The sequence below is a fragment of the Maudiozyma barnettii genome (assembly GCF_903064755.1).
Source record: "Maudiozyma barnettii strain CLIB 1767 genome assembly, contig: KABA2_01, whole genome shotgun sequence".
Taxonomy (NCBI): domain Eukaryota; kingdom Fungi; phylum Ascomycota; class Saccharomycetes; order Saccharomycetales; family Saccharomycetaceae; genus Maudiozyma; species Maudiozyma barnettii.
This window is the reverse complement of record NW_024545238.1, coordinates 728,997-754,567: the sequence shown is the minus strand read 5'-3', so window position 1 is coordinate 754,567 and position 25,571 is coordinate 728,997. Positions and strand designations below refer to the sequence as shown.

At 33.4% G+C, this 25,571-nt stretch overlaps 10 protein-coding genes across 10 annotated transcripts; 2 read left to right on the top strand and 8 right to left on the bottom strand.

The window, feature by feature from the left end:
* Nucleotides 1-1,028: 1,028 nt before the first annotated feature.
* On the bottom strand, nucleotides 1,029-4,376 carry KAP123 (Kap123p; the record flags this gene model as incomplete). Its single annotated transcript, XM_041548264.1, has 1 exon — nucleotides 1,029-4,376. One exon carries the CDS (start codon nucleotides 4,374-4,376, stop codon nucleotides 1,029-1,031), a length of 3,348 nt encoding a protein of 1,115 aa, XP_041404198.1.
* A 611-nt stretch (nucleotides 4,377-4,987) lies between these two features.
* SWI4 (SBF complex DNA-binding subunit SWI4) lies at nucleotides 4,988-8,026 on the bottom strand (the record flags this gene model as incomplete). Its single annotated transcript, XM_041548263.1, has 1 exon — nucleotides 4,988-8,026. One exon carries the CDS (start codon nucleotides 8,024-8,026, stop codon nucleotides 4,988-4,990), a length of 3,039 nt encoding a protein of 1,012 aa, XP_041404197.1.
* Nucleotides 8,027-9,730: 1,704 nt separating this feature from the next.
* LSM4 (U6 snRNA complex subunit LSM4) lies at nucleotides 9,731-10,303 on the top strand (the record flags this gene model as incomplete). The annotated part of the gene is made up of 1 exon (XM_041548262.1): nucleotides 9,731-10,303. The coding sequence occupies one exon, from the start codon at nucleotides 9,731-9,733 to the stop codon at nucleotides 10,301-10,303; it is 573 nt and encodes a 190-aa protein (XP_041404196.1).
* A 479-nt stretch (nucleotides 10,304-10,782) lies between these two features.
* Nucleotides 10,783-12,837, bottom strand: TMN3 (Tmn3p; the record flags this gene model as incomplete). The annotated part of the gene is made up of 1 exon (XM_041548261.1): nucleotides 10,783-12,837. The coding sequence occupies one exon, from the start codon at nucleotides 12,835-12,837 to the stop codon at nucleotides 10,783-10,785; it is 2,055 nt and encodes a 684-aa protein (XP_041404195.1).
* A 935-nt stretch (nucleotides 12,838-13,772) lies between these two features.
* BOI2 (Boi2p) lies at nucleotides 13,773-16,832 on the bottom strand (the record flags this gene model as incomplete). Its single annotated transcript, XM_041548260.1, has 1 exon — nucleotides 13,773-16,832. The coding sequence occupies one exon, from the start codon at nucleotides 16,830-16,832 to the stop codon at nucleotides 13,773-13,775; it is 3,060 nt and encodes a 1,019-aa protein (XP_041404194.1).
* A 1,006-nt stretch (nucleotides 16,833-17,838) lies between these two features.
* KABA2_01S07260 (Spr6p) lies at nucleotides 17,839-18,216 on the bottom strand (the record flags this gene model as incomplete). Its single annotated transcript, XM_041548259.1, has 1 exon — nucleotides 17,839-18,216. The coding sequence occupies one exon, from the start codon at nucleotides 18,214-18,216 to the stop codon at nucleotides 17,839-17,841; it is 378 nt and encodes a 125-aa protein (XP_041404193.1).
* A 475-nt stretch (nucleotides 18,217-18,691) lies between these two features.
* Nucleotides 18,692-19,606, bottom strand: SLX8 (SUMO-targeted ubiquitin ligase complex subunit SLX8; the record flags this gene model as incomplete). Its single annotated transcript, XM_041548258.1, has 1 exon — nucleotides 18,692-19,606. One exon carries the CDS (start codon nucleotides 19,604-19,606, stop codon nucleotides 18,692-18,694), a length of 915 nt encoding a protein of 304 aa, XP_041404192.1.
* Nucleotides 19,607-20,195: 589 nt separating this feature from the next.
* On the top strand, nucleotides 20,196-21,103 carry RPL23B (60S ribosomal protein uL14; the record flags this gene model as incomplete). The annotated part of the gene is made up of 2 exons (XM_041548257.1): nucleotides 20,196-20,237; nucleotides 20,732-21,103. 2 exons carry the CDS (start codon nucleotides 20,196-20,198, stop codon nucleotides 21,101-21,103), a joined length of 414 nt encoding a protein of 137 aa, XP_041404191.1.
* Nucleotides 21,104-21,387: 284 nt separating this feature from the next.
* SHO1 (osmosensor SHO1) lies at nucleotides 21,388-22,434 on the bottom strand (the record flags this gene model as incomplete). The annotated part of the gene is made up of 1 exon (XM_041548256.1): nucleotides 21,388-22,434. The coding sequence occupies one exon, from the start codon at nucleotides 22,432-22,434 to the stop codon at nucleotides 21,388-21,390; it is 1,047 nt and encodes a 348-aa protein (XP_041404190.1).
* Nucleotides 22,435-23,424: 990 nt separating this feature from the next.
* KABA2_01S07172 (uncharacterized protein) lies at nucleotides 23,425-24,873 on the bottom strand (the record flags this gene model as incomplete). Its single annotated transcript, XM_041548255.1, has 1 exon — nucleotides 23,425-24,873. The coding sequence occupies one exon, from the start codon at nucleotides 24,871-24,873 to the stop codon at nucleotides 23,425-23,427; it is 1,449 nt and encodes a 482-aa protein (XP_041404189.1).
* Nucleotides 24,874-25,571: the final 698 nt, after the last annotated feature.

Genomic DNA, 25,571 nt, shown 5'->3' with positions numbered 1-25,571 from the left:
AGATCTTTCTCTATATAATATTTTGTTTTTCAAGTTTTGAATTTTTGATTAAACTTTGTCTGTTAGAAATTCAATGTTTAAAAGAGAGATTAAAAAATTGGAATTGAAGAAGAAACTTTTGCCTCAGATAATTTGGTTAACTATTTTATACTACATCAATATGTTTTTTGCGACATTCAAATGAATAGGAACTTTTCCTTAGAATTTTTTTGTCCTATGTCATATTTGGTATATTATGAGTTGAACTTATGTTTCAATAATGTTCTGCTCTTTTGTTTGTTTGTTTGTTTATATATTGTTAACCACAGTTAGTTTGTATAGAAAACAATTATTTCAATGATATTATTATATTTTCAACATATTTCTTTTAAAAATCATAACTGCTATCACTATTTTTTTCTATTTCTGGCATAATTGGAATCATAAAGAGGGTAACAAATAAAAAGAGTGACTTGAATTGGATCACTTAGACAATAATGAAAATATATTATAGTATTCTAGAATGGATTCTGGAGACCCAGGGATCCATATATAGGGTTTAAGTAATATATATATAATGTACAATAGAGAATAATTGTTAAATTTTAACTCATTGGTTTACTTACTGTACAATACTATCCAATATCGCGTCATAATTTTTTTATCACTATTAAATTTTTATTTACATGATGAGGTAGTGTTTCGCGAGAGAAGTTAAGCACCGTAGTCATAAAATTAATATAATTTAATAAAATGCTAAAAAACATAAAAAATTCTATAATAATAAATCTAAATCTTTTGAAATTACTAAAAATACAGAAAAAGATGATGTAAAAAATAGATCTATAGAAAAAAAATAATACTAATAAAAATGAACAGACAATATAACTATATATATATGTTGTGTTCTACCTTGGAAGTTCTCTTTTTTTGAGGGGATTTTCTTCCTTTATAAAAAGTCATAGAAAAATAATGCCAGAAAAATCAGAATGGAGAGATGCGAAACAAAATTGTTACAATTTCTTGTCCCTTCTTTAAAATTATTCTAATTAAGCAATAATTGCCGCCAAGACTGGTTCTTGAGCAATAATACCGTTATATGTAGTATTCAAGTATTTCAATAACTCAATAACTTTAGCCTTCATCTCTTCAGTTTGGAATTGTTTTAATCTTTCCATATTTTCTTCTCTACCTAAAGTAGATTCTTGTTCCAACTTAATTCTTTCATTCTCCTTAACAAATACAGTAGAAAACAATTCAACAATCTTTGGAGTTTGATTGATAATAACAGCGTTATTATCTTGGTATAACTTCATTATTAGTTCAAAGATTGGATTATATTCTTCAAACCCAGTATGTAGAGGCATGTGGCTCAATAGAGCTGGAATGGTTTGTTCTAATGGAACAAGGTTTTCATGTTTTAATGCCATACGAGCAACACATCCACTAGCATTAGCATAAGCTCTATCAATGATTTCTCTAGTGACTTCATCATCGTCTGCGGCTAGCATTTTTTGGTCAGCTGTACTCAAGACTTGATATAGAGCCTTTAGGACGTGTTCGTAAACTGCAGACACGTCGAATTGGGCGTATTCGCAAAGTAGACCAACACCATAAGCAGCATTTCCTCTGACCTCTAATGATTTATCGGATGTTAAACTTACAACCAGAGCTTCTAACATATTTTGAATGTATGGATTTTGTTCCTTCATACCAAGAGCAATTTCAGAGGCAGCACCAACAGCGCTGGATCTCTTGTTCTTAGACTTGGATAGAAATAGACCTAGAACAACAGGTTTGAAGTTCTCGAAGACCTTGCCGAAATCACCAGAAAGAGCATGGGATAAACTGACTAGGACTTCAAGAGCGACATCTTGCAGAGTAGCCTCAGTTTCAGATGAGTCTAAATCTTCATCTCTTGGGGCATCTTCCTCCATATCAATAGTTTGGCAAGTATGAGTACCATTTAGAACAGCCAAAACTTGCATACATAGAGTTTCTAGGGAACTAGAGTCACCGTTATCCATTATGACGATGGCACCAAACTGTTTAATCATGTTGGCTATATCCTCTAAAATGGTGATAACCATAGTAGTCTCAAACTCGTCAGTGATGTTACTCATAGAAATATCTCTGGCGTTCTTAATAATAGATAGTACACTTCCATCAACATAAGATGTGGTTGGAATACCCTTTGGATAAGTTTCAGGTTCCATTTTTGAGGCAAGTAAAACAGCCTTAACAATATTCCAAATTGTGTTCAAAGCAGTTTCTCTCAAACCATAGGATTCATCCACTTGTTCAGTTAGAACCTTCATAGATTGTTCAACATATGGTAAGAAATGACCCTTGGTACCAAGAGCCAATTCGGAAAGGGCGGCAGCGGCAACTTCCTTCTCGTAAGAGATACCGGTGTTGACTGTGAACTTACTTTGCAAGTCTTCTTCAGTAGCATCTTCGGTGAATGCAGCCAAATCTTCGGCGTCACCATCGAAGTTAAATTGATATTCATCAAGTTCCAGAGTCTTAAAGATTTCTGGTAAGATAGTGGCCAAGAATGAAGCAAAGTTTTCACCATATACCTTAGATAAGTTAGCAATAAAAGCATAACCAGATTCTCTTAATCTAGCAGAATCAGTTTTGATAGCTTCATATGCAGAGTTAACCAATGGTTCAGCATATTCAGAGAAAGTTTCAGATCTAACAGCTCTAGCCATAGTAGAGATGTTTTCGAAAGTCATAGCTCTTAGTTCAATATCATCTTCAGACATACCTTCAAGTTGAGAACAGTTTTGAATAAATTGTTCCAAATATTGGACACTAGTCTTGAAGTATGGGGTGAAGGCAATACCGGCAGCAAAGGCAGCAGAACCAATGGCAGAAACAACAGCGCATCTTAATTTAGAAGAGTTATTATTTTCCAACATATAGAACAATTTGTTCATCAATGGTTCCAAGTACTTGGTAATAGCTGAGAAAGAGATAAATTCTAATAGACCGTCAAGAGTAATGGTAGCGTAACGGTAAATGGTAGCAAATTTAGCAGAATCAATAATATCGATGATCAAAGGTAAGTATTCCTCGTGAAACTTGGCAACTTCGTCTTGTAAATCAGAAGTCATTTGACTAACACACTTTAAGGCAGCTAGCTTAACGACTGGTTCAGAGTCCTTTAGACCTTGGATAGTGATTGGGATAACCTTATCGAACTGGGACAAAACATAATCTGGGGCACCAGAAACAGCAACAGAAATAGCTAACAAAATGGCTCTTCTTTGGAAAGCGTTGGCAGATTGAGACATTTGAGTCATGTGCTCAATGATGACTGTGGCGACTTGAGATGGTGGCAACTCAGCAGAGGCAAAAGCTAACAATCTAACAGCACTCGACGATGGAGTATTTTCTTCGTTCTCACCTGCTTCGTCTTCATTGTTCAGTTCATCATCAACATCAATTTCTTCAGAAGCAATCTTTAGACCGGCTTGAGTAATTTCAGGACCTAGTCTTGCTTGGATTATCTTAGATTTTCTGTAAGATAGAGAAGAAATAATGAATTGGATAGAGTAAACTCTAATGTCTTCATCAATTTCAGTGTTGACAGCAATCTGTAGAGCTAACTTAACCAAATCCGCAATAGAGTTACCAGTTAATCTAGAGTCTAACAATAGGAAGTCGTTGAAACAGTTGAAAATTAATTTGGCGTTTGTGTTATCGTCGGCTTTAATAGCGGCATCCAATACGTTAACAACAGATGGAATCAATGATACAAACTTGGTAGCCTGTTGTTCGTTAATGTTCTCATTTTCTTCGATTAAAGCAGAAATGTGATTCAAGGCTTGGGCAGACAGTGATCTAGTTTCTAGTGAGGCCGTATCGTTGATAGTGTGGGCAAATAAGTTTAAGAAATCGTCAATGTATACTGCTAAGGATGGACTGAATTCTTCCAATAAGGATAACAGAATAAAAACAGCTGTTTGTCTAACTTGAGCATCATCACCAGAGGCACCTTGAATCAAACTTGGAATCAATTCTGGCCATTTATTAGCTTCAAGTTCCTCGTTACCGATAATTGCAATAACACGAGCATTGGAATGACGAATGATTTCTTTTTGTTCACTAAATGCAGATTGTAGCAAAGAAGTCTTGATAGTAGTCTTAATCGAATCATCTAGACTTTCCCAATGCTTTGGAATCATCTTTCTGACTTCAACACCAGCTAATTGTTTCAACGCATCATCGGCATTGTTATGTAAAATATGAATCAAAGCTGGAACAGTGGAAGGTTGAGTATAGAATTGGGACTGCAAAGTCTTAGTAGCCTCCTTAATACCAGCATTGTTTGGCTGGGTGATAGCAGTCAAAGTTTTTTCAAGTTGACTCAGGAATTGTTGATCCATTTTTTTAAAAGTTGGAATGTAGTATTGTACAAATTTTATTCCTTCTGATAAACAAAGTGTTGATTTTCCGTGTTATTTCTTAAAAAAATCCTAACTTACCAAAAAATGTCTAACAGAGATGTTATCAGCTTCTTGGATTAATATGCTTTTTTAAAGAGTAACTTGGTACTATTTTGTTTATTAAAAAATTGCTTTCCTCTGAAACAACGCCTATCGAGTTTACTTGTTTTCAAAATAAATCGATGAGCGTGGAAGACTTGAACTAAAAATTTTTTTTTCGCCTTTTTTTCAAAAACGAAACTCATCTCATCGCAAAAAAAAATAAAAAGAAAATGTGAAAAAAAGAAAGGAGCATATGCACGAGTCTGAAAGAGTATCCCAAAAATTGGGTTCCGCAATACTTGCTAATTAAATTGGACCCAGTGGAGATGCTATTCCCATGATAGCTACGGATAAATATTGCATTTATTGATGGGTACTATACTTTGAAGAATAGTTAGGTTGTGTGAGTGCCAAGTGACACACATCTACATCTACATATAGATATACAAATATGGAAGCTTGGGACAGTGGCTGTACTTAGTAAATAACATATATACAACTCCGTTTTCTTATGGATTTGCCTGCAGATCGTTTTCGATAGCCTCCAATTTGGTTTCAATGTCATCTATAGTCATACCAATAAGGTATCTATATTTGTTTAATTTTTCTGTAGAGTTTAATTCCACTTTAATCTCTGTAATTTTGTTGATACACGAACGTCTTCTTAATTGTAATAGTGTTAGTTGCACCAGTAATTTACATGATTGCGAGATGTTTTCTTTGGATATAGGCTCGTCTAAACAACCATTCGTGGCTGAAGCAAGGGAAGCTTCTTCATCTTGAACCAACGTTGCTAGTTTTAATGCCTGAGACTTCTCGGTGTACTGGACGCACGCCGTTTTACCGACGTCAATCTGTTCATTTAAATCGTCAACTTTACCCTTAACCTCATCGATTGTCTTCAAATTCAAGGGATTCATCTCAATATCAACCAGTGTGTCTAGCACCTCCTCTTTTTGATTTTCAAGTAATTGAATTCTTTCTACAGTTTCTCTAATACCTAATTCCGTATCATGTATACCAGATGTTAACCCATCAATTGTACCTGTCAATGACGACGCAAATTCGTTGCTAGAATTTCGTAATTTGCCTAGTAATGCGGATATTTTCATGTTTGGTGGTAAGAGATGTGTAGCAATATTCTCCTCAAATAAACCTGCATCCTGTAGCATATCAATTGGAGAATGGATATGCTTTGATTTGGGACTCTTCACGATTATAGAGTTCTGAAGATCAGTAATTGTTTTTCTATAAATAACCGGAGACTGTTGCAAAGTCGTAGAAACATGGACATTAGGTTTCTTCAGGACAGATGATGTTACAAGAGAATCTAAAGATGCAATATCATCTAAGATACTGTTAATATTAGCAGGACTTTTATCAAGCCCAGGGGTTCTGGATAATTTATTTTTTCTAATTTTTTGGGTTGAGCTATCATTTATTCTATTTTTCTTTACACTTCGTACCTTAGTACTCACAGCACGGGAACTTGCTGGTGTTTCTGATATCGTTACCTGGCTCACATCCATATAGGTTTCTTTAATCTTTTTACTAGAATATTTCTTGTTCTCACTCACATCAGATTGTTTGCTAGCACTATCTATCGATTGACTGTCTGTGGGGGGAACAAAGTTGAATTTATTCAGAATGGAAACAGGGGTCTCATTATCACCATTGACAATATCTACGGATGCCCCCAAGGAGCTTAACCTGTTCCATAATATTACATTAAGGTTTAACGCTGCTAGATGCAACGCAGTATTACCCATATTATCCTGAAAATCTAAACATGACTTCAACAGTTCAGGATTCTCTTGACCCAAACTAGTCAAAATAGTGTCTATATATGATGAAATTATTTTCTGATCCTTTGTTGGATTAACACTCAATTCTACCAAATAATGTATGGGGAGTCTTCTGTTTGCATCTGGAGTTATTAAACACTCTTTCAAAAGTCTTACAACATCTGGAAATATTTGTTTTTTGTAACAATTATTATAGAATACTGCCTTCGTGACACAATTTATCCCCAATTTATTATATACGGTAAGATTTGCATTAGTTTCCACTAATATTTTTACCAGGGGTACATTTGCTAAAGCAGTGGCCCAATGAAGAGGTGTATGTCCCTGATCATCAATAATAAAGTTAATATCAAAATCTGGTGGAGGGTAGTATAGTTTTGCAATCAATTTCTCTGTTTGTTTATCAGATTTTTCTGTAGCCAAAACTTGCAAAAGGGCCGCTTTATAATCTGTTGCATTCAATGTCTCAATTGTATTATCATCATTACTATTAAAATCATCATTATTCTCAATATATTGGGATGAGCTTGAACGAGATGATAACGGTGTTCTATTATCATTAGAAGAAAACATATCTATATTTGAACCGGCTGAAAAATTATTACTTGCACCATTATTCATAAGCCTATTGTTATTGTTAAACGAGTCAGCAAAATTATTATCTTTGTAGGGGTCAACCTTCTGGCGAGGTCGCTGTGGTTTGCTAGGTAGTTTTCGTTTACTAGCCATTGCAAGTGGCCTTATACTATCAATGGTTTCATTAACCATTTGTAAACTGTTATTTTCATCTATATTCATTCCATTGTTTAAGGTAGATGTTCTCACATTTATACTATTGAAGTTTCCTTGAAGTGTCATGTGCTCCGCGGCGGGCATATTTGGATGAGGTTGGTTCATAGTTTGGACATTGAACGATTGGTTTGCATCCTGGTTAATATTTGGAATCATGCTATTCATTGTATTGGTCGGTATTGGGTAGAATTGAAGTGGTTTTTGTGTAGCCGAATAAGGCCCTGTTATTGTTGGAATATGGCCAATTCCATGTTGCAAACGGATACTATTATTCTCATTCGCATTGGTTCCATAATCCGTTGAATTCATATTATGTTGTTGGGGAGTCTGAAAAGCTACATTATGAAGTGGACTCGGGTTAACTAAAGATTGCTTACTCTTCTTATTTTTGGATGTGCTGCTATTACCCTTTTTCTTTGGAGTTTTGTTATAACTTGACGGAGAAGTTATTTTAACCCCCGGAGATGACCTTCTAAGAATGCTATTCCTACTTCTTCTCCTCGGTGGATTATTTGGATCGAATCGGAACATAAGTATCTGTGTGACTACTGGGTCTGTAATGTTATACTTTTCTGCCAACGAGATTGCTGATGACAAAGGAGCCCATGTCCCTTGAAATCTACCGTAACCACCCTGAATCTTTTCATGTGGCATATTTAGTGATTCCTTTTCAAGTACTTTAGTTCTTTGAGCTTTTGAAAATTTGGCAACTTTAAATATCTGAGTAATGTTAACCCAATCATCACGCGTTCTTCTCATAACTATATTTACTTCAAAACCCCGAACATAACATTCAAAGACATCAGTATCAGAATACGTTGCAATCTCTATTATTGGGACATCTTTATCCATATGTTCTTCAGCGTTGGGTGCAATTGCATGATTAACGAATTGTGACTTACCGATCAATTGCTGATTCGACTTATTATCAGAACCGACGTGTTCAACCATAATAAGCAACACGTTCAAACAAATACCAATTTTGATGATTACAAATATTTGGACCTTCTCTTACGTATCCTCTTGTTACTGAATTGTATCGTTTTAATTAAATAGAGCAAAATATTTATTAATTTCCCTTTTTATTAGAACCGACTATTATGTAACGTGTTTTATTTTATATACACAGAATCTCGTAATTATTATTTTGACGTTTCAATTTTAAAGTTGTAAACTAGAGGCTGATAATTAGTATACTTTAAGTATGATGGATCAGAATTAAGTAATGTTAAATCTTGGTCTTGTCTTTAATTTGCTTGTAAAATAACCACTATTCTTGAATATTGAAGCCAAACTAAATTATTGTTGTCACTATCATACAGTAATTACTACTTGGATTACCTGTATATTAAGCCAGTATCTCGCGTTTACCATTTCAGGAAAATATCTCTAATAAATTCCGAAAGACAAAAAACCAATAACTAAGCCCTTCACAATTTTAAAAAATATTAAGTATTAAAAAAGATAGAGATTAACGCGATAATAAGTATTTCTATATAATTTCTCTTTACTAATACCTAAAAAACAACAACTGGTTCTTAATCGTTGTAAGTGCGGAACAGGAAAACAAGCCATGAAGCACCAAACTTAACAATAAGAAAGTTAAGTTGTGATTTCTAGCTTTGACGATAAACATGTGGTAAAGGCTTTAAGTTAGGGATGGTTCACGAATGTGATTACACAACATTTGGATGAGTATACCAAATATATGTATATACGGCTGTATGAATGAGCAAAACTGTTTATCTCAATATTCTACTTTATCATTTTGCTAAAAACTTTAATTAAATAATCTTCTTAATGTGTTGTACTAACGTAATTAAATAGTTTCCTTGTAGTCAATGTTCATACACCCAAAAAACGCCACTTTTTCCAGGATCATCTGTAAATGGATATCAGGAAAACTTATACAGTAACTTTAAACCTATTTCCTGATAAAAAATAATAAAAATTTATAGGGAAAATATCAAGTACAATTCCATTAGATAAAGAAATAAAACAAAAAATCATGTTTATTATTGAGTACCGAATGGTAAACGATTACTCACAGTAGAGCCTACTTCTTGAGAAGGCACACATTTTAATTTGTTCAAAAATTCCATACAAATAAGTAGAGAGAAGAAAAGATTAAATTTTCAAAGAGGTATTATATCTTCCATATGTAAATGAATGAATTAATGAACCTTTGATTTGTCTTTCATCCCCTCTATTTATATAAATCTTCAAACCTCTCGGCGGTTAAATTCCTAACCTTCTCGGCCCCACTTTTTTAAAAAAAGAAAATTAACAAAACAAGCCCTAAATTAGGGCTATTAGATCACATTACACGAATATATCATAGTTAACGAGGTTCAAAAACCAAAATATAACAGCAACGATTAATTTCAGAAACTTGAAAAAAAAAAAACACAACGAGAAGTGGTTCCTCCTTCATAGGCGCATATTATTTTAAAGCAACTAAAAGAGAAAAAAGTGAAAATTAGTTACGAGAGCAAAGCAAAGTTTGAATTTCAAAGAAGATCCTTTAAAATTTTAAATAAAGAATAGTTATAACAGGCAATTAATTAAGGTAATAGAAATTGTAACAATAGCTTAGGATTTACTTTAGCAAAAGAAAGAGATCGATAAATTCTACAAATCTAACATAAATTAAACATGCTACCTTTGTATCTATTGACCAATGCCAAGGGTCAGCAAGTACGCATAGAATTAAAAAGTGGTGAAGTCATTGAAGGGGAATTAACAAATGTTGATAACTGGATGAACGTTACTTTGGCTAATGTTAGTGAATATAAAAGTTCAGATAACAATGCTCAAGTGGAGGTATTAAAATCTGCGGAAATTTACCTAAAGGGTATCTATATCAAATATATTAAATTACAAGATGATATTATTAGTACGGTAAAGCAACAAATTAATAATAACCAAAATAATAATAATGGTAATAAATATAACAATAGAAAATATCATAATAATAACAGAAATTATAACAATAATCAAGGTTCTGGTAATAGAAGAAATAATTATAATAATCGTGATGTGAACAGAAGACATAACAATAATAACAATAACAATCCTAATTACCAGCAACAAAATCGTCGTTCATACCACCAGAACTCTAACAGCAACAACAACGAATATTCTAGACCATCCAATGATGGTACTGGTGGATATGTTCAACATCACACTATTTTTAATAACGATAACGATAACAAGGTTGAATTCTAAGATAATTACTTCTTATTTATTTTTGGATACGACTTTAGATCTAAAAAAAGGATGCGGGCTTTATTACAACTTAAATTTTGTTTATCAGTTTCTTAAATTTTATGCATATGATTAACATTAGTATTAGTAACTAATCGTATAAATACAAACATATATAAAAATCAATAAAAAAAAGACTTAAAATGATAAAGACTAGGACAATAGATGATCTACATTCAAATTTGTTTCTTTCATTAAGAAAGATTCATTTTTAATGAAACGTTAATTTACAGATTTAAATTATATAAACAGAAAATACAAATTCAAAGAATGTAATATATGTATTATGACTACTAATTATGACATAACTCATGAAATAAATATCTAATATTGTTCATGTAGACGAAACGAATGGAAAAACACAACAACTAATTATCAAATAATGAAAGTCACTAAAAATGTCTATGCTAATGTAACACATTTATAAACGTGCTACTAATTTAATGAGTTTTGGTTCTACTATGTGAGACATACCTTATGAAAAAATAACTACTCAAATAGCCAAGGGAACCCATACCAAAGCCACATATTACGTTGAAAATTGTACTATAACATACGGATAATAGAATCGAGGAAAATCCACGGATATTTAAAACCCAGAAAATATAGTATAAAGAGTACAATTCCATATACCATGCTGGACTACTACCAGCCTGATAAACTTTCCATCGCCAATCAACTTCATCCGCCTCTTTCTTCGATGTTATTGTCATCATAACGTAACAGACAATGATAGAAATCTCACAAATAACAATACATAACAATAAAATGTTAGCTAAAAGGAATCCATAATAATAGTAAAAGGTGGTTTTCTCTAACCAAACTGACTTATAAACGAACTGCAGTTCAACATAGATAATAATGAATGGGAAAATACCGCTAATTAAAATCAAGAGAATAGTAAACGAATCGATTAATAGTTTTTTCTTTTTACTTCTAAATCTTGTCAAAGAACCACCAGACTTTTCGATATAGGCACGGTCGTTAGTATGTGAACTCATCTTTACTCTTTTATTCTCGAGAGATTTGACAGCTAGCTGACCTCCAATGTAACTTAATGGAATACAGACCAGGAAGTACATAAATACAATCAAAACGATTGTACCGAATGGTAAAGCATTGGTAGAGTCATGAGCCCAAACAATACTGTTTAAAATCAATGTACTAGTCATCACTAAACCTGGTAATAGACAACCACATAAAATAGAAAATGAGATTACACCACGAATTTGTATATCATTCAAAACTGTAGATTTACTTCTCATATTAATCTGGATTAAAAGATATGAACCAACATAGGATGCCATGGCTGCACCTAGTATAAAAAAAACAAAAGTCATAGATAAAACTGAATTTCTGACATCATGTAACTTGTTAAGGGAGCATGAAATCGCTAAAGCACCAATGATTGTAAAAATACATTGAACGCCCATGGAAATCATAACAATCAACATATGTATCCATCTTGTTCCCTTAGGATTTAACCAATTCTCAGCTATCATAGGTAGAATTGCTGTATTATCGGCCAATATATTCGTTTCATATGTATCCCTCTCTTGTGTAGTTCTATCTTTTAAGGATACTTTAATAAAGATAAAGGCAACAATAAATGATGCAAGAATGACAATACCAATAGAGTTAGCTAAACTGATCCAATGGAATTTTGAAGTAATTTCATCCGACAATTCTCCATTATTGAAGAAAAACTTAAATCTATCTTTCCATTCCACATCAAACTCTTCTCTCCAGTAAACAGAGTAAGTGAATGGTAAATATTGTAATTCATCGTCTGCCTCTGGAACAACTAACTCATAATTTTCATAATCTTTCCTTGCACCTGGGCAACTATAGTCAGATACTGACCTTGGATAAACCTCGAACCCTACAATGGTAAAATTATTATCATCGGTAGCATGGAACCTTATCACAAACATCAAGTGATTATGAAGGTATACAGTTCCTGTATCTTCATCATAATAACCCAAGGGGAAACCTGATCCATAATATTTCTTTTGATCCTTTGTGGAAATGAAGGTTGTTGCAGCTGGTAATTCTTCATCGATCAACCATTGAGCAACGTATCCTTTTTTAATCAAATCGATTGCTGTTTTCATTCCTTCTTTGTTAGTTTTACGGGCACATAGGATTTTACATGGCATATCCTCGCCAAACTTAAGTTCATAATCACTTTGCCATTTACGATCACCACGTATTATCTCATTTAAAGAAAGATGTAAAGGTTTTTTAAAGTTTGAAGGAGGACAAGTAAATGGTAAATCGTAATACGCATAGGGAAGTTGAGTTAGATCACTTTCAACTTTATTAACGATAATTTCTACTTTATCACCTTTTTGGTATATGTTTGGTGTCACCCAACTGTTGTTAGCCACTTGGAAGCGAGTTGCAAGCGGTAGATGATTGCGCAACGTAAACAGTAAGAAGAGTACTAGTATCACAGTGGGGAGCGTTTTGAATTTGATCTGGAGCACAAACATAGCGTCAGGTATATGTAAAATAAATAGAACGACTACTAAAATAAAAAAATCCAGTGATTTCGGTTAATCACTTCTCAAATATTGTACGATGCAATAGAGAAGAAATAATGACTTAGTTCGAGATGAATAAAACGAGTAGATTAATAAACGAAAACCTAAAATCAACCAATTAAATCTACTAACTTGGTGCGAAGTAGGGATATCACAATCTCCGATACAGCTCTAAAAGAAATCCTAATATTGCTTAAATACCCTGATATATGATCAACCAAATTAGCTGAAAGCTTAATTTAAATACCACTAACTAACGCGTTATAGGTTTTGGAAATAGATATATATAACAACGTATATATATAGCAACTGATCTCAAAGGAACAATAAAGTATCTTAAATAAGAAGTTTTCTTCAAAAGAAACCAAAAATATTGAACAATAGCAGATATGATGCTGATAATAGAACATCTGTAAAACCTAAATATTTCTAAATATTTCACCTATAACGATGGTCTTTTAGTCTGCGTGTTTTTCAATCTGAACATTTTTTTTCACCCCAAGAAAACTGTACCACAATTAATTGACGTGTACAGTTTAAGGATAACGCGCGTGATAGAAGATTTCAAAAACTGAATTAAATTGAATTATGAAGTCTGTGGGGTCGGAAAAACTTCAGAACGTAGGTAGTGTATAGTAACGATGAAGGCAAGATAACTCATTTTTATCTTACCTACTCTAAAATCGACTCACAATTGACAGACAGCAATAATATCTTTATTAGGTTGAAATTTTTTTATGTAAGCATTGTATATTGCTCGAAGTCGAGTATAAAAAAAATATTAATAATATAATTACAATTTCCAATATAATATATAAGAACGATGGCATATGTGGTATTGGTATCACAAAACCTAATAGTTGTTCTAAAAGCAGATCAAGCTTTCAGAATTTTGCACCTGTTAAAGTGGTATCTTCAGAATCAAAATATTCTGTCCCTTTCTTTTCCTTGCTACCGACCTTGCGGAAGCCAGGACTATGTGGTAAATTGGGCGATAATACACCAGATGCCAATAAGTACGGGCTGGCAAAACCGTTAGAATTGACAGCTGTACTTGCAGTAATTGCACTTGATGTATTGATTGATAAATTCGGTGTTTCGCTTACAGTTGTACTCTCATCAATTTCATTACCGTCTTTCTTGTGTTTGTCCCTTTTATTACTAGATCCTGATTTCTTCTGTTGTTCATTCCATAGAGCTTCATCATCGTTTGCATTATTTGATAACTCCTCTTCGCGTTTTCTAGTTTCTTCACGAGCATCCGCTAACATCATTTTAGCTTTCTTTAGCGAAACAGTAGGTGTCGTATAAGAACTGATCACTGGTACCGTCTTATCGATATCAATAGTAGTTTTTATCAAAGTGGCCATCCAACCTCTCATTTCTTCCTTAGTATCTACCGCGAAGTAATGAATACGAGGTTGGGTAAATGTTAGGCCCTTCTTTGAACCAGGTGCAGGTGGGATTAACTTGAAACAATATCTACCTTTACCAGTACTTGCAGCATATAACGTAACAAATTTATCATCTTCCTTAGCAGGTACAACACGATGTGCTGTAATATCGATTAAACCTCTCTCCCTTGTATCACTTGTGCTTGAGAAATATGAAAGTCTGGTTCCATGTAAAGTGAAGAAACGATTTTTCCACGTGCTCATTTTACCACTACCTTTTTTACTCATCCAGCCAGAATAATCTGCTGTTTTTATTGCCTCATCGACACTAACATTTCTAATACCTTCCATAAATGCAGAGGTGCTTTGTTTCTTCAGAGGTGGCTTTGACTTAAGGGCACGCAATTTCTTTGGTTTAACAGCCTCGCTTACAGATCTCTTATTTTGATCAGTTCCTAAGATATCTCTTACAGTATCGTTTGGATAGGTACCGTTGGCACTGACAGACCTTCTCTTATCCTTTTTTGATTTACTAGCTACTTTAGGAGTAGCAGATGGATCAGCGTCAGTAACAGTTGCTTTAGTACGCTTATCTGATTTCGGAGAATTACGTTCTGCATTTTCAGTAAATTGTTGTCTAAATGGGCTTGTAACAAATGAAGTCCTGTTTTTTAATTTCAAAGAATTACTCTTACTTATACCTGTATTGACAGATAATGATCTATCAACAGCATTACCACTCTTATTAAGAGCAAAATATGATAAAACTGAAGAATTTCTCTTAATCTTCTTTTCTTTATCCGCAACCTTTGGTTTGATAATCTTTTCCTCATCCGAAGAACCATGATCTGAAGAGGTTGCATAGATACTCGATGTTGGCCTATCACTGATAGCATCATGATTATCTTCTTCTTCGAAGCTGCTATCACCGTTGGCATTCTCTTCTTCATGTCCAACGTCAGGTGATACTTCCTGATCATCAAGCTCGAAAGACTCCTTTGATTCATTATTGCGACTTGATGTTTCATGCGGAGGTGAATATATCACAGATGATCTTTTGTTATTATTAGAATCCTCTCTTTCTTCTTTTATCGACTCAGAAACAAATGGAGAAAACACTCCTGATTTTGTATTTCTAGAGTAGGAATTTCTTGAATTAGGTGTGCCGGAGATATGTTCATTAGATCCGCTTGTTCTTGATGTACGATAAGGAGATTGGGCTAAAGATTCACTTGCATTGATAGGAGACGCCAATCTATTTACTAGTGGTGATTTAGGAGGTTGGGCTGGACTTGGGTAAGATGGTGGTTTAGGAGCTCTTCTTGGAGACGCAAAACTTGCAGGATTAATAATATTTGAATCCAGTGTTTCAATGTTAGAATCACTAGCCTGTCTACCATTAATTAAGACAGAAGTAGGCCTCTGTTTAGGTGTTACGGCAGAACTAGTACTTCTCATTGGCAATTCTTCAACAGATTGTGATGCAGGTCTGGCATGTCCGTTAACTGAGATGTGCTCCATCTCTGCAGCTGGCATTAACTCTTTCTTTCTTTTTTGAGAATCACTGGTTGCCATCTCCATAGCATCCTTTAGGGCAGCGATTTCTTTAAACATTTCAAATCGTGTACCAAATGAACTAACATCTAGTTCTTTCAAATGAGATAATTCTAACTCAAAAAGAATTTTACCTGATATTTTATGTTGCTTAAACCTTGATGATGACTGAACATCGAACCCAGATTGGATGAAGTATTCCGTAACCTCTTCTGGAGTCCAATTTTGGGCATTTGCAACATCTAATTCAGATTTCCCATTAATATCATCCAGAGAAGATGATGCCTGAACTCCATTATTGATTCTATCAGTACCTGTAGTTTGTGACCTTGAAGGACCTTCTTCAACATTCAGGTCAGTTGTCTCTGAAAAAATAGTCTCCCCAGCAATACTATGTACAGGACTATCATCATCTCTTTCTTTGTAATTAATTTTATCGGTTTCTGAGTTTTCATCTATCTGGAAGTCTTGTAATGCTCTATCAATATCACTCATAGTACTTTTCACTGATACATGTCTTTCTCCTGGAACTTCATGGTTCACAGAAACGGGAGCTGCAACTTCTACAACTTGCGGAATCGAAAGGTCAGCAGATGAGTCAGCAGCTGAAGGAACTAAAGACGTATTACTATCAGACATACCATTCATGCTATTCATTCTCTTCAAAGACTTGGCTCTCATTAAAGTTGGCTTCCTTTCATTACTTATTTTCTGAGTAAATACAACCGGATAAAGACCTTCTTCCTTTGTTCTTAAATTTAAACCGAAATACCAGCCATCGTTGTATTCTCTATCATCTGTAATCACTTGAATTTTATCACCAGGCTTCATATCAAGCTCATCCTCCATTCTCTTGCTATATTCATTTATGCATATGTAGATAGGAAAAATTCGTGGAGATTCTCCACTGACCGCACTAAATTGGGAGTCCTTCGATATATCAGCAGCAGATGTCGTGTCAATCTCTGACAACGTGCTTGTAAGTTTCTTACTCATAGTTATACTGCGATATGATCTTAGAACACACTCTACCACTATTGGAAATGGGTATATATTTTGCTATTTAAAAACTGGAGTCAAAGGGGGAAATATCTTGTCCTCTTTAGACGTCTGTTGAAATACGAGAAAATAAAGTAAAATTTCTATAAAAAAAATAAAACTAGTGACAAATACAGTATTCAATGTCTCGTAAATAATTGAAAATATATCCTATAATGAACTTGACTTTATTAATATAATATGTTGTCTTCCAACTCAATGTTGCTATTTATTTGTCTGTAAATTATTAAGGGTTTATTTGGCCAGTAATACGCTATGTCTTATCAAAGTAACAACAGTCTAAACACTATTTTTAATAATTGACGTTCACTCTGTAAATATTCAATCCTGTCTTAGATTTATGGTTTAAATTGTGTCTATTTATTATGACTGCTTGTATAGTCTTAATGTTTTTATTTATTTGTTGTATTTACAGTCCAGCTACATAAACACATCGCCAACTTACTCTATTTACCATTGTTTTCCGCTTCATTATAATGGCAAAGGCTTGGAAAACAGCCTGGCAAAAAATTTTCATAGTGCGAAAGATAGAAAGAATGAAGAAAATAATACTTTTCAAGAATTTTTCACGTGACTCAAGGAATCTTTGGGGTCTACTCCGAATTGCGTCCCCTACATCATGATCCCATCCATCGAAGTAATACCAATGACAACGTAAAGATATTGAAAAGTGATATAAATAGGGATTAAAAAAAAACAACCAGATTTTTCGAACATTTGAAAGGTTTTTTCTTTTTTCGAAGGTGGTTAATTCTATTTACTTCCGAAAAAACCTAATAGTACTTACAACAATTATTTACACTTGCTATTCAACTATGAGTTCTAACTTTACAGTTATTATTTTGAAATGATACATAAAAGGTTTATCAAAATGAAATCATTAAATATTTAATATGTAGTTATATGTTTGATTAATTTATTGTTATAATAATATTCAAAATTACTATTCATTAATTTCCGATGAAGGTGTGCCATTGAAATTTTGAACTATGAAGTTACCGAATATACAAACAATCGAAAGTGAAGTAGGGCAGAAAGTGCGATGTCTACAAAGGCATTTAATCGATGGACTCACCAACGTCTGATGTTTAACTCCTCTGTATGGGCAGAACTCCGATCTAATATCAGAGCTCTGCCTAAAAACGCCAAATCGTAAAACATTAAATTTATAGTCAGAGGGATTCTCTAACGTAATAGGTCTAATTTTACCCCGTTTTTGATTATGTCGAAATAGCCATAGAAATGTTTTCTTTCTTCTTCGTCCTATTCTTCTTTTTACAAGACGTCTTTGGGATCTAGTTGGAATATTTTCTTTGTTCATACGAAAGACCCAACAATAACAAAATAATATAAAAAAATATAGTAAATAATTTTACGAAAAAATGGCTCGTTGTTGAATATCCTTAGAGGGTATCTTATTGTTTTCTATCTTGACATAGAGTGTTATGCCAGGCAACAGAATAATATTTATTATTATAATATAATATAACCAGAACAATTTTATCGTTCTCAGATTTCTTTTTTATATTAAATACTGTGGTCAGCTATTTTATATCAACCAATAATATGATTAAGATACAGTATCTTCAAGTATATTTGTAATATGCAACGTTCAATATCTATTTTTATCTGGTTTTATTATTTTATTATTTTATTTTCTGTCACGGCTGTGACGTCCAACGATATTTGCCTTACCGTCATTCACCCTTCAAAAGAAAATAAGTGATTTTATGATGTGATATTTTCTTCGTTGTCGTTATTTATTATTCATAATATATACATATGGCCTCGTTTGTTTAATTCTTTTTAACCCTTTTCTTTCTCATAATAACTAATTTCACATCATTAAATCTCACATTTGATCTACATAGTGCGCAATGCCCACTTGCTCGATTAGTTCTAGAACTATTAACCATGTGGAACAAACACTCACAACAAAATACGTGACCACATCGTGTAATCAATGCTGTCTCTGGTGGGTCAAAGCAAATCGGGCATTGATAATCACGAGCAGCTTTATATTCACTGGCTGTCTTACTTTCAATTTCTTTTTCTAGTTCCTCATCAGATATTTCTACAACTCGTTGTTCTGCAGCTTCAACGTCAATTAGTGTTGGAGTCACATTACGAACAGAAGAAATGACTACTTCCTCCGATGCCATACTATTGTGATTGTTTGAGGCATCTGTGGTGTTTACTGTAGGGTTCGTATATTCTTCTGAGATTACGTTAGGCTCAGTATCTTGCGTCATCAAATTTATAGGTTCGTTAGAAAGCCTAACAGATATGGTTGTATTATTTTCTGTCGTCGTATCAACACTGGAGTCTGGAACAGTCACAAGTTCATTTGTAGATGATCTCTGTTCATTGAAAGCGTTATTTAAATCAAAATCAGGCTCTATGTCTGACGCTGGTACAGGCTCATTAATATTCCTTGTCTCTACGATATTGATTGACTCTTCTGCATTTACTGAGGTACTACCACCTTCATTCGGATTATGCGAATCAATTGTTTGTTCATCAGAAGGAGATGCCGAATTCGAACTTATATTGTCATCGTCATCATGATTAGCGTCAGAACTTTCTCCTCCATCAGATCTACGCCTCTTCCTCGAGTTCGGACTAACACCATCATTACTATCTTTGAAGTTTAAATTATAATTCCCATCTGGTTGCTCAGGCCCATTGTTATTAGGAGCAAGAGATGACATTACTAAATATAAATAAAACCTGCCTCTTTTATTTAACTACATCAATATATGTATATTCAAATACAATGTATATGTTACACCTAAACTTGAATGTATAATGAATAAAGTATTAGTCTTAAATATAGGGCTTACGTAAAATTGATTATGTTATGAAGTGTTCGTTTATTTACAAAGGTTTAAAAGTGGTATGGATAAATAGTATAGTTACAGCACTGTGTGAAGCTGACATATTCAATTTTTTCTGAAAATTAGAAGAAGTAATATGACTACACTAAACCCACACATCCATTGAAAAGAATCAATACATCCATACACCCAAAATGCTCTTATTTTTCGTTATGTTATTTGTTTTTTTTCCTTTTGTTGAAAAATTTCAACGTCCATCAAGTTGCCGCTCTCTGAAAATTATTTGCCATGGTGGAAAATTGACCTTACAGTGTGTGCAGGTTCAATGCAACAATAGCGTATAGCATTATCACCAAAATTTTGAACTTTTGGACTAGTAATAGAGCAATAAAAGAGGTATAACCTTTAGCTGTAACTAAGGTTCAAGATAACGTTCAAATAACCAAACAAGAATATAGTAACAATGTCTGGTAACGGTGCTCAAGGTACAAAATTCAGAATTTCTGTATGTTAATTTAAATGAAAAAGCAAACGAATCTATGAGAATAAAAAAAGATATGAACAAATTAGGCTATGATATATAATGAAGTAACATGAAATGCTATGGAATATAATAACGAATTACTTAAGATATGAGGAATAGAATAAGTCTGTAATGAAATTAGAAATATAAGAATAATGAACAAATTATGTTGTGAAATATATAATAGAAATGATACCTGAATATCAAATGATAAGAAGGAAAACTTGATGATATGAAGATGGAACTATACCCATATTATGCAAACTGTTGATATATATGATACTGTGGCGAATATCGAATGAAATGATTCGAATATCAACTCATAATATCTGAATATGACCATATCAAATGACTATTAATTTGTGTTTTAGTATTTTGTCATAGATTTAGAATATATATACATGTTGAAGAATACATTTTACTAACAATTTTATGGTATGAATAATATTTATTCATTCAATTTTATTTTATTACAGCTAGGTCTACCAGTTGGTGCCATCATGAACTGTGCTGACAACAGTGGTGCTAGAAATCTATACATCATCGCCGTCAAGGGTTCTGGTTCCAGATTAAACAGACTACCAGCTGCCTCTCTAGGTGATATGGTCATGGCTACTGTTAAGAAGGGTAAGCCTGAACTAAGAAAGAAGGTCATGCCAGCTATCGTTGTCCGTCAATCCAAGTCCTGGAGAAGAAAGGACGGTGTCTACTTATACTTTGAAGACAACGCTGGTGTTATTGCCAATCCAAAGGGTGAAATGAAGGGTTCCGCCATTACTGGTCCAGTCGGTAAAGAATGTGCCGATCTATGGCCAAGAGTTGCTTCCGCTTCTGGTGTTGTTGTTTAAGAACTTTTTACATATAAGAAATATATTTAGACGTTCTCTTTAAAAATTATTTAGTACTCAAATAACATAAAAAAACTATTCAATTGTTAAAATGCTTTTTAATCTTTAGGCCTTACGCTGATCGAAAGCTTACTTTAAGTCTAACGAGGTTTCATATGAAATTTTGTGACAGACTTTTCTTTTATATATCAAAAGTTTACCTTGTGTAACTGTTTTCTTTTTTTTAATATTCTTATTCTATAGTTACAAATTTTGCTATAAATATTTACCTGTTTGAATTGTTCTTAAAAATCAGCATCATCGTCAATTAATTGAACATAATTACTTGGGATAATACCAGTTTCTCCATTAGCTCTTCTTGCTTTCCACCATCTACCTTCGATATCACTAACTTTCAATATTTCGCCTTGTTCAAATGATATTTCGTATTGATCTTCATCATCTGCCTGATATGAATATAAAGTTCTTGCGGTGTATTTGAAATTATCATCGCCAATGTCACTATAGAGACCTAAAGTATCCCCCATTGTGGCATCTGACACGGAACCATTTGATGTTACAGACAAAAAAGTATTCTCTGTATTATTATTAGAACCGGTCGATAAGACAGGTTGATCACTTAACCCTGTATCCATCTCTATGTTTGTATGTGAGCCATTCATCTGTGTGATTGAAGGGTCAGCATTTTCAAACCCAGTCAATGCATTTGAAGACATATAATTTTCGTGCTTAACGTTATTAAAGCCTGGACTTGTTGGCATGAATCTACTGGTACGTCTATTGTTGACCGCATTTCTACTAGTACGACGACGTGTTCTCATTATAGTATTTTCATAGGCAGATACTTTAATACCCTTTAGAGAGAAAGAATCGATCCATCTATTAGTTGGTGACGCATTATCGCCACCGTAATAAAAGATCCAAATCAAATTAATCACTGATAATAAGATAACCCCTGCGGCAGCCGCAGCCTTTTTAGATCCAGTTGCATATACTAGATTTGTAGCACTATTAGTATTATATACAAATGCTACTGAAAATGCACCTGTCAAAAAATTCTTATAATACTCTACAGTATTAAATGAATATAACAAAATCAAAATGATTAGTAGCAGAAATTGGTAGGCAATACCCCACCAAGTAAACCTTGGAAAAGTTTCATTTGTAGATGCTGCTGCAATAGAGCCCACAATCGCAATGACCCATGATATGATAGCGATAGATATTGTAGATATAGCAAATGGGTCCCCGAACAAATTTCTTAGATCGAGACTATGGTTAGTTGTTGTTCTCATTCTACGAGTCCTTAGATCATTCCCGTTGAATGTCATTTGTTGGGTGAATATTATTTTTAGAAGTAACTATTGTTGGCCTTTTATAGTTTTTATAAATGAAATGACAAGTGGTACTCTTTACTGATACCCAAGTATTCAGGGGTACTGGGTGTAATAAAGGATACTGGTAATTATTGTTATTATTCAATACCAAACTTTCCACTACTTTTTGTTTTGCGAATGAAGAGTAAAAGCTATGTAAAATAGTTTAGCTCTCAAACTGATTTATTATAGTGATTTTATATATCTCCGTATATATATATAAATTTTTGATACCAAAATCTTTTCACTCAATAAGAAACTCACCCTGTGGAAGCCATTAGCAGAACATTCTAAAAACCATAACCTGAGGTTTCTTCCACTAGATGTCCTAACTCTATGCTCTGCTACTATGGTGACCCCATTCGCCTAATCGATGTTTTACATTTGGCGTCTCTGTCCATCTATTATTACGGGATACGTATACGTAAAAAAATTATTTTGTTACTTGGCGGATCATCGTCTGCCCTTCGTGAAGAAAACTCAGTAGAACTGAAAAGCAAAATCTAGTCATTTTGAACAAATGAAGCAAAACTGACGTATAAGGAACTGGCAGATCTGAAGAGGTCTGGCCCTTGCGTTCTAATATGGTCAAGAGAGAGAGAGAGAGAGAGAGCAATGTGCATGATAAGATGGTCATCATGAATTAGGTATAATATAGAACTCTGTGTCGTACTTTGCTTTAGTATCTCTAACAGCTTACGATATTGGTTGGCATAATAGAATATTAGTTATTAAAGGTGGTTATATATATGTTATATAGGTAGAAGGGGGAAAATTGCATCTTTCACAGAAGAGCGAGATATTAGCGTATTGGATGCTATGTCCTGCTATTTCACTTCATATGTGTTCTGTTAAAATATATCCATACTTTGATTGACTAACATATAATATATTCCTATATCAGCGAACTTTTGTGGGTCACCCCACACTTAGTATACATCCTTTTCAGAATATTTCATGTGGAAGGATAAATATTGTGTATAACATTAGCACAAATATCCCAAATATTGCTAAACAAAGTCCAGCATATTTGAAAAACGAAGTTATGAATGGTCGTTTTGTACAGAAGGATTCATATTCAATTCCAATTAATTGATATGCAAATATTCCCGGTAGAATATATGATATCACTGCCGAACTTGTTGACCCAACAAATACTAACACACTTATCATTGTGATCTTGGTCATTGCTATAAGATATGCACATATAAGTATAGCACTACTATATATTTTGAAATTACGTTCTGTCATTGGCATAATTACCAATTGTTTGTTGGAACCTTCCTCTACTAATTCTTCAATTGGAATAGTATGTCCCTCACAAGTAAGTAAAGGTGTAGTTTGATCGTACACCATCGTGATAGCTGATGCATCACTATTTCTTGATTGGTCATTAAAGGTATCTCCTACAGCCTTATTATAAAAACGATTTTGAATCCAATTTATTATTCGGTTTAATGATGCTCTCAATGGATAACACTGGAATAGGAAACAACTTATCATTAAAATAATATAAAAAAATTTTAAAATAGATACGGACCATAATGCTGGGTATAAGCATAAAATGTTCTCAGAAACATTATTGCCAAACGTCAAATAGCCTACGACGCCGATAAATAATGCAATGAAAAATTGAATAGAACTTACTATCATAGCTATTTTTTTCACTTCACAAAATCTTATTTCCTCTTGTTCATTTATCATAGCAAACATATGATGATGACTATTGAATACAAATATCAATAAAGCCATCGATTTTAACATATTTGAATCATCGTCATCGTCATTGTCATCATCATTAATATTATGTGGTATTCCAATAGATATTTTACCTCTGTAATCTTTTAAATCACCAGGTTTCATCCAAAATAATATTGTTATGACACATCCAAAATATACAAGCACCATAATACTCAGTCTCATTAAATGTTTAGTAACACAAACATTCCTGGAGAAACAAAATGGGATAATCACAATCACTGTAATAAAAGTTAATTGTATACGGGGACTTAAAAGAAACTCAGTCATTGACTCACTATTGGATGTAAAAGGTACAGGTAATAGATCACGTATGACCAAAAGATGAATAACACAACTACAGAAACAGCGTGACGCAATTGCAAAATCAAATATTATACCTAGTTTTGGACTTGTAATCTGTGCTAAAGAGAAAAAAGAAGCATAACGTAATGAAACATAACGTATAACTTGTGCTTGTACTAACAATCCTATCAATGCTAATAACGAAACAAAAAAAGTCATACAAATACCTGTAACTAGACCAAAAGGTCGATAAATATATGGAATAGCCAATAACCCTGCAGAACACAATGTATTCATAAGTCTAGCAACTCCATCTTTAACGGTAGAACTAACTCTACAGTAATACAACATAACTATATTTTGGAGTAGATATGTTTTATAATAAGCATTGATGAATAACCCGAGTATACATGAGATTACTCTTAAATGTTTCTGATATAACACGATAATACTGTATTTAAATAACAAATCAGTATTCTCTTATTCAGTAATTAAAATGACAGTTTATATATATATATCTGAGATGTAATAGTTCTTTGATCCCTAACGGTAACCTTACTACATTACTCCCTTATAAAATACAAACCTGATTTACGAGTTAAATATAGATTATTTATTAAATGAAAAGGAAAACAGTAGGAAATTTTGAAATGACAGCTCAGGCCCCCTTAGAGAAAAAGCATTGACAAGTTTGATATATTGAAATGAATAATTAATCAAGAAGCATAATATGTTTAACATTGTATTTACAAACTTGGCAAGGGGTATAGATGAGGAGGTCATCGATTATTAAGTGATCATCATATATTTTCCTGTCTCACCAACCATCCCCTTCCGGAGTTTATAACCCGCTTGCATCCTTTTCTGGGCGAGGGTAAGATAAACGTATTACAGAACAGTAGAGAGGATTGAACCGTGATCATTCATATTCGCAGATATTCAGTTTCGTGATTTGACCAAACAACTGGTGGATAATCCAAATACTGAATATTTTGGTATCGAGTCTCTTTGTAATTAACACCAACAGTTTGATTTACATATTAAGTGCA